This window comes from Bufo bufo, chromosome 8 (assembly GCF_905171765.1).
Source record: "Bufo bufo chromosome 8, aBufBuf1.1, whole genome shotgun sequence".
NCBI classification, from domain to species: domain Eukaryota; kingdom Metazoa; phylum Chordata; class Amphibia; order Anura; family Bufonidae; genus Bufo; species Bufo bufo.
This window is the reverse complement of record NC_053396.1, coordinates 155,080,966-155,089,813: the sequence shown is the minus strand read 5'-3', so window position 1 is coordinate 155,089,813 and position 8,848 is coordinate 155,080,966. Positions and strand designations below refer to the sequence as shown.

Genomic DNA, 8,848 nt, shown 5'->3' with positions numbered 1-8,848 from the left:
GAGGTTTTGGTCCGTAACTAATAGGGTATCTCTTTCTCTCATACAAGTCTTTTGCACTGGTTTATGTAACCAATGAGCCGTGCCTCTAACCGTAACTGACCTCTTCCTACTTTGGCCCGAATGTGAGATTTGGTTCATAACCAATAGGGTATCTCTTTCTTTCATACAGGTCTTTTGCACTGGTATATGTAACCAACGAGCCGTGCCTCAAACCGTAACTGACCTCTTCCTATTTAGGCCCGAAACCAAGGTTTTGGTCCATAACCAATAGGGTATCTCTTTCTCTCACACGGGATTTAGAACCAGTGCTGGACAGTAGTGGATCTCCCTATATGTTACCCGTGTCTTCTTTGTTTAGGGATTTAGAACCAAATCCAATTGAAATTGGACCATAAATTATTTAATCAATTAATCATTAATTAGTTGATTAATACATGAAAATATATCTAATCCAATTTTAGAATTGGACAGCAGTGAGGCAAAACTGACTGTTACCCTTTACTCATAAATATTAAATATTCTATTAATAAACGTTACTCTTCCTCAGAATGGCAAAATGTTTTTTCTTAGTTTTTTTTTGTGTCTTCACCCGAACTAACCCCCCTACTTACTGGACTATAGTGGCCATTGGAAAAAAACTGTGCAGACAGAGTTTAGCAAAGCAAGGTGTCTGCTTACCTGTAATTTAAGCAGGTCTGTACTGCTGAGATTCTCCTGATGGTCACACTGCCAGAACGTAGGGTTCTAGTATATGGGATCACGTCGGGGTCACCAAGAAATGTTGTGGAATACCAGTCAGAAAACGAATTCTTCAGGACGAATAAGGTTTATTGTGGCTAGCCGGGAGCATTAACAGCTACAATCATACAAAGGAAAATGCTCATCTTATACACATAACTATCCTAAACTTTACATACTTGTCCTATCCTCATTGGATAGGTTAAACTCTCTCTACAACCCCATTGGACATCTCCATGCATGGACAATGCGTCCTTGCTTCATGTTCTTCTTGGCCAACATCTGTTATTCATTACCAAGGCTTGCTTCATCCTGTCTAATCTATAGCCCCTCACCCAAGTGAGTTCTGCCCCCCACCTTAGGAATGTGTACACACACATAAGATTTGGGAATGTATTGTCTGGTATAATCAGGCGACATTATACTATATATTTTTTATTTTCTCCTTTACCCTGAATCTACAGTGTAAAAGAATGGTATCACCCATCCCCTCACTTCAGATCATGCAGTGAATCTATTACTGATTAGTCAGAAGAAGAATAAACATTTACATTCACTGACTCACAGGTGATGTCTTCTCTGCTTGAAGTTGTTCTCCTGCCTTTTCTTCTCTATCCTGTCAAGACCACCATGATGACTTTTCCTGGACATGACCTGTCTCTGCAGAGTTTCCCAACCAGATAACCTTGACCTATACTAACACAAAATCATCAGGGTGCCACACATTGTGCCCCTCAATATAATGGCATCTGATACTATCACCATGAATATACCGCCACACACTGTGCCCTTGAATATAATTGTGCCACATATTTTAACTCCTGAATATAATTGTATTCCCTAGCCATAAACCATTACACACAGTCCCCATAAAATTTTTGCTACATACTGTGCCCCCTGAAATTAGTGGCATGTGCTGGTGCCCCTGTAAATAGCGCCATCTATTGTGTCACATGTTGTGCCCCTTAAAGATAGTCCTACACTTTGTGCTTTATGTAGATAATGTACCATTAATTGTCCCCTAAAAGAGGAATATCAGTAAATATACTAATCAGTTCCATGTAATCCAATGTCAACACAGATTGCATATCACTGGCTGCCCTCCATTCCCATGAAGTGTACCTTGTATTCTCCCTGTTGCTGGCTTTTCCACTGTGTTGTATGTATTATTTGCCAGCAATACTTCAAAAACCACAAGAACAGCTCCAGCACTGCTGAGAACTGTAGATATATACCTCAAGCTGGTCTATATACACTATCTGATCCCAGATCAATATTTTTACATCAATAAAGGGGTTATCCCATGAAAAAAAAAATCTACATTTTTGAAACCAGCATCTGGACCTGAAAACTTTTGTAATTAGATGTAATTAAAAGTTTAGTAAAGCTACTAAATTATTCAATAAAGTATTTCTGTATAGCACCACCTGCTGTTTGTACTTTTTCTTATTTCTTTGTCCACCTCACTGAGGTTTTTGCAAATGCTCAATTCCATTCCTCAACTGCCCTCAGCTGGATCTACTGTTAGAATCTGAGACTGTTACAGGGAGAGAGCTGTAGCTGAAAGGACATGCTGCCTGAGCTGTGATAAGGAGAGAGATGCAGCCGAATGGACATGTCCCCTTAGAAAGTACACGCCTCCTGAGCTGCCAGCTTGAAAGAAATCAAACCGAGCAACTGGACCAAAGAATGGGAAGAACTGTAAATCCATGTGAGGTACAGGGCTGGTTCTACCTTTGTTATGTACTATATGATGTCTGATTTTCATGTTTTTTACATTAATCATGGGACAACCCCTTAAAGTGCAACTTGATCTGTAGAATAACACAGAAAATGAGAAATACATACATAAATGAACAGAATAACTGAAATAAACTTATTTTTTTAGGATGACAAATATACAGGTACATTCTTCTACTTTGGTGGACAGAGTTCTTCTCAGCAAGAGTAGAATGACACTTATCCATACACAAACACTATAATAATAATACTGATACACCTAAAAATTATTTAAACCCTAACCAATTAATAATTGAAAAACTTAATTATTCCACATTAAGGAAGAACAAGATATTTTTTTTATTGCAATTTGTCACATTACACCATAAAGCAGGTGGTGGCAAAAATGTAGAATGTTCAAGATCAACCAGTCCAGTTCATATTAAGAAGGCCTACATCAAGCTATTGTCTCATGAGAAGCCTCATCACATTGGGGAGAGTTATGAAAACTGTCTAAAGGATAGAACTGTCAACCAATCACAACACTGCTTTAATTTCTTATAGTGCTCTTGAAAAATTAAAGCTGAGATCTGAGTGGTTGCTATGGGCAATAAAGATTTTTTATTTTATACAGTTTTATAAATCTTCCCCTATAGAGTCAAGATGAATAAAGTGCAGACGTTTTACACAAAAACGGTAAAACATGTATAGATAGAGCATGGAATGGAGTTTCTACAAATGTCAACACTTACATATTTACATTGAGTTAAAAACATTTCATTAGCCAAGATGTAAAATAAACTAATGGTGCTAAGGAGCATGGTAAAAATGGAATTTTCCAATGTACAACAACAGTTTTACAAAATGAGGCTGTTAAAAGTGTCTTTTGTCCACGTGAAAAGGGTATGTGAGCTTTAGAAGGTGGTCACAGACGATGTTGTAGGATAAGATTGGTGGTGACATTAACATGTAACAGTGCTCCTCACAACAGCGTTTCAGCAGCATCCATGGAAATCAGTGCTTCTGACAACAGTGTTTCAGCAGCATCCATGAAAACAGTGCCTTTAAAAACAGCGTTTCAGCAGCATCCATGGATCTGTGTATTATTCATATTTACATGGGGTTTCAAGGTGAGCTTAACTTCCTTGTGTTACATAGAGCAGCATCTGTAAAAAAATAAAATAAAAATGAAATGTATCGCATGCATAGCTTATCCGCTTAAACTTCATCACTTGATCATCTGAGAGACCCATGGAAAGTGATGTCATCTACACAATGTACGGTATGGACCTCTGGACAGTCCAAGATTGTACACTCCACTGCACTGTGTATATTGTCCTATATATGTCATTCATTGATGACGAAGACCCCAATTATAGCATTTGAAGATCAGAAACCAAACCATATGCTCTAAACACCACTTCCTCTCCTGATACTGCCTGGCCCCCAAACAGCAAGGTACATGGCAGCCCCAGGCAGCACTGCATCCATATTTATGGTTCACCCTTCCAGGAAACCAGCCCCCTTCCGGAGGTATCAACATACCGGGTGATAAATAGCATACATGCAGGGACCAACAACAGCCCAGACATGTAACAACCAACAAAACGCTTCACACACCCAGAACATAAACCCACACCACACATACAAGAAGTAAGGGTAAAGATACATGGAGGGTACATAAGGGAGGACAATTTATGTTCCATAAGATGGCCCTCAAGGACTGGGCAGAAACACCCAGGCAAGGAGCAAAGCTCCATCGCCAAGCAAGGCTGTAGTACAACTGCCCCCAGCCAGCAAGCCACAGGTATATATGAAGCCTGCAGCCACACCCTGAAAACACCTTAATCCCCACTAGCAAGAAGATTAACCCCTTTCTCGCCAAACAGCAGGGAGGCAAACCTAGAAGGAGAAGTGCACATGCAAACTGCCAATAACCCTTTGCCACTGGCAACCAGTCTGCATGGCAACCGCGTCACAGTCAAACAACAATATGACCGTGACAGAAGCTGAATATGCCATTAAAAAACTAAAATCTAATCTTGTAAATACTGTATCAATTAAAAAAACAAGGCTGGGCATTGGTCTTACTACAGATGTTCACTGACTAGACACTGATGTTACCACTAACCACTATAGACTGAGAGAGTTTGGGTCTATTCACCCAGAATTTTCAGTGCATGTTTGAGGTACGTCTTGATAAGTTTTCCCAAAGTATACCTCTGACTGAACCCACCAATATATACGTTTACAGTGGCACAAATAGAAATAACCCATAGGTTCCCACGAGAAGCATACCACGAGGTTGATATATACTGTAGTTTTATGGGAAAGAATTGGTAAAACTTGTAATTTATTCATTTAAACTTCTGCTCTCTTTATGCTTAGGAGTCATGCGGGTGGTGCTTCTCTGTGATTGACAGCTAACTCTGCATGACAAATAATACAGGGAAGGCTATAAATCACTCAGCAGGACCACCCACATGACTCCTAAGCAGAAAAAGAGCAGAGGTTTAAATGAATAAATTCCCGAATATTTTCCCAGAAAACCATCAGTCTGCTCAGCTCCTCCTGCTCTATAACCAGGTTCCCTTTAACCCCTTTAAGCGACAGCCTGTTTGGACCAAATGCCGGAGCCCCATTTTTCAAATCTGACATGTGTCACTTTATGTTGTAATAATTTTGGAATGCTTTTAATTATCCATGCCATTCTGAGAATGTTTTCTCGTGACATATCGTACTTCATGTTAGTGGTGATTTTGAGTTGATACGTTTTAACTTTATGCATTAAAAAAAATCAAAAATGTGTAGAAAATTTGGAAAAGTTAGCTATTTTTAAAATTAGAACTTCTTTGCTTTTAAGATGAATAGTGATACTTCATAAAATATGTAGTTACTACTTTACATTCCCCATATGTCTACTTTATGTTGGCATCATTTTGTAAATGTAATTTTTTTTTTTTTAGGAAGTTAGAAGGCTTAGAAGTTTAAAAGCACATTTTCAAATTTTTAAGAAAATTTCCAAAACCCACTTTTTTAAGGACCATTTCAGTTGTGAAGTCGCTTTGTGGGGCTTACATAGTAGAAACCACTCATAAATGACCACATTTTAGTAACTACACCCCTCAAGTTATTCAAAACTGATTTTACAAACTTTATTAACCCTTTAGGTGTTCCACAAGAATTAAAGCAAAATGGAGGGGAAATTTTTTATTTTATTTTTTTGGGGCAAATTATCCATTTAAATCCAATTTTCCTGTAACACCACAAGGGTTAACAGCCAAAGAGTATAATAAAGATGTATCTGAGCTGTATAGGAAGCCCTTGAGCCAAACTTATTATAGGAGGCTGGAGAAGACACATGTTCCTGAGCTATATATGCATCTATACATATACATACATAGTAACATAGTAACATAGTACATAAGGCCGAAAAAAGACATTTGTCCATCCAGTTCGGCCTGTTATCCTGCAAGTTGATCCAGAGGAAGGCAAAAAACCCTGTGAGGTAGAAGCCAATTTTCTCCACTTTAGGGGAATAAAAAATTCCTTCCCGACTCCAATCATGCAATCAGAATAACTCCCTGGATCAACGACCCCTCTCTAGTAGCTATAGCCTGTAATATTATTAAGCTCCAGAAATACGTCCAGGCCCCTCTTGAATTCCTTTATTGTACTCACCATCACCACCTCCTCAGGCAGAGAGTTCCATAGTCTCACTGCTCTTACCGTAAAGAATCCTCTTCTATGTTTGTGTACAAACCTTCTTTCCTCCAGACGCAGAGGATGTCCCCTCGTCACAGTCACAGTCCTGGGGATAAATAGCTGATGGGATAGATCTCTGTACTGACCCCTGATATATTTATACATATTAATTAGATCTCCCCTCAGTCGTCTTTTTTCTAAAGTGAATAACCCTAATTTTGATAATCTTTCAGGGTACTGTAGTTGCCCCATTCCAGTTATTACTTCAGTTGCCCTCCTCTGAACCCTCTCTAGCTCTGCTATGTCTGCCTTGTTTACAGGAGCCCAGAACTGTACACAGTACTCCATGTGTGGTCTGACTAGCGATTTGTAAAGTGGTAGGACTATGTTCATATCACGGGAATCTATGCCCCTTTTGATGCAACCCATTATCTTGTTGGCCTTGGCAGCAGCTGCCTGACACTGGTTTTTGCTGCTTAGTTTGCTGTTTATTAAAATTCCTAGATCCTTTTCCATGTCAGTGTTACCGAGTGTTTTCCCATTTAGTATGTACGGGTGACTTGCATTTTTCCTTCCCATGTGCATAACCTTACATTTATCAGTGTTAAACCTCATCTGCCACTTATCTGCCCAAGCCTCCAATCTATCCAGATCCCTCTGTAGTAGTATACTGTCCTCATCAGTGTAAATTACTTTACACAGTTTAGTGTCATCTGCGAAAATTGATACTTTACTATGCAAGCCTTCTACAAGATCATTAATAAATATATTGAAGAGAATAGGGCCCAATACTGACCCCTGAGGTACTCCGCTAGTGACAGTGACCCAATCTGAGTGTGTACCGTTAATAACCACCCTCTGTTTTCTATCACTCAGCCAGTTACTTACCCACATACAGATGTTTTCTCCCAGTCCGAGCATTCTCATTTTATATACTAACCTTTTATGCGGTACAGTGTCAAATGCTTTGGAGAAGTCCAGATACACGACATCCATTGATTCGCCGCTGTCAAGTCTAGAACTTACCTCCTCATAGAAACTGATTAAATTAGTTTGACATGACCGATCCCTCACGAAGCCATGCTGATATGGCGTTATTTGCTTATTTCCGTTGAGATGCTCTAATATAGCATCTCTCAGAAAACCTTCAAACAGTTTACCCACAACAGATGTTAAACTTACCGGCCTATAGTTTCCAGGCTCTGTTTTTGGCCCCTTTTTGAATATTGGCACCACATATGCCACGCGCCAATCCTGTGGGACATTCCCTGTCAGTATAGAGTCTGCAAATATCAGAAATAAAGGTCTGGCTATGACATTACTTAATTCCTTTAGGATACGGGGGTGTATGCCATACGGTCCTGGCGATTTGTCTGTTTTAATCTTTTTAAGTCGCTGATGTACTTCTTCCTGGGTCAGACAGGACACTTTTAATGGTGAATTTATTTTTGCATTCTGCATGTCATCTGACAATTTATTTTCCTCAGTGAATACATTGGAGAAAAAAATATTTAACAGCTTTGCTTTCTCCTCGTCGCTCTCTGCGACTCCCCCCTCATTACTCTTTAAAGGGCCAACACCTTCAGATTTATACTTTTTAACATTTATATAATTGAAGAACATTTTAGGGTTAGTTTTACTCTCTTTGGCAATTAATCTCTCGGTCTCTAGTTTGGCCGCTTTTATTTGTTTTTTACATGTTCTATTTTTTTCCTTATAGTTTTTCAGTGCTTCCGTGCAACCCTCCTGTTTTAGTGTTTTATATGCTTTCTTTTTGTCATTTATTGCTTTCTTTACAGTTCTGCTTATCCACATTGGTTTCTTTTTGTTCCTTAACCTTTTATTACCATACGGTATGTACCTCTCACAATGAGTTTTTAGGATGTTTTTAAAGATATCCCATTTTGTGTCTGTATTTGTGAGGACTTTGTCCCAGTTAGTTTGGCCTATGGCCTCTCTTAGTTGGCTAAATTTAGCTTTTTTGAAGTCTGGTATTTTTGTTCCTCCCTGTAGAAACGCTCTTTTGAATGATAATTGGAAGGTTATTACTTTATGGTCACTATTTCCCAGGTGTCCCCCGACCTGCACGTCTGTTGTTCTGTCAGGTCTATTGTTTAATACTAAGTCCAGTATGGCCGTCCCTCTAGTCGGGTCCTGAACCAGTTGGGAGAGGTAATTGTCTTTGGTTATTGCCACGAACCTGTTTCCCTAAGGTTTATACACAATTGTAGTACAGCTGTAATAGAAAGATATCTGCATCAGTGCTGGGGGGTGGGGGATGGTCATGTTTTATGGGAATCAAATGCACAGATTATAAGTCTACTGGCTGACAATCTTTAGAGCTAATGTATAATATGGAATTATAGTGTTTGCTGCACAGAAAGGGTTTGTAAAAGATCAGACTGAGATTGTGTGTAAAACTGTGCAGGACAGCCACATGTTACTGTACACTGAGCTCACTTATCACAGCTCTCTGAGGATTCCACAGCAGGGGGGAGGGGCCTCACAGACACTGCAGGCTGCCAGACTGATGACTCATTCTCTTCACATGAACTAGCACGTAAGAACTCAGTGCTCAGTGTGATGTCATACAGAGGTGTGGCCGGCCTTCACTCAAACTGCCTAAGCCCGCCCAGCCTTAGCTGCAGAAAACCAGGAAGTGAACAACAGAGTGACTGCAGGTGAG

General features: G+C 39.6%; 1 protein-coding gene across 9 annotated transcripts in view; it reads right to left on the bottom strand.

Moving 5' to 3' along the window:
* Positions 1-1,241: 1,241 nt before the first annotated feature.
* The window catches only part of MCF2 (MCF.2 cell line derived transforming sequence), a 208,738-nt gene continuing 201,131 nt past the window's right edge, over positions 1,242-8,848 (bottom strand). For 8 of the 9 annotated variants that reach the window (XM_040405657.1, XM_040405660.1, XM_040405659.1 and 5 more), the window contains one exon: positions 1,242-3,623. In XM_040405657.1, the coding sequence (XP_040261591.1) occupies positions 3,583-3,623 (41 nt within the window). In that variant the 3' untranslated portion in view covers positions 1,242-3,582. The remainder of the gene's footprint in view (positions 3,624-8,848) is intronic. The other variant, XR_005773943.1, reaches the window with a different exon arrangement.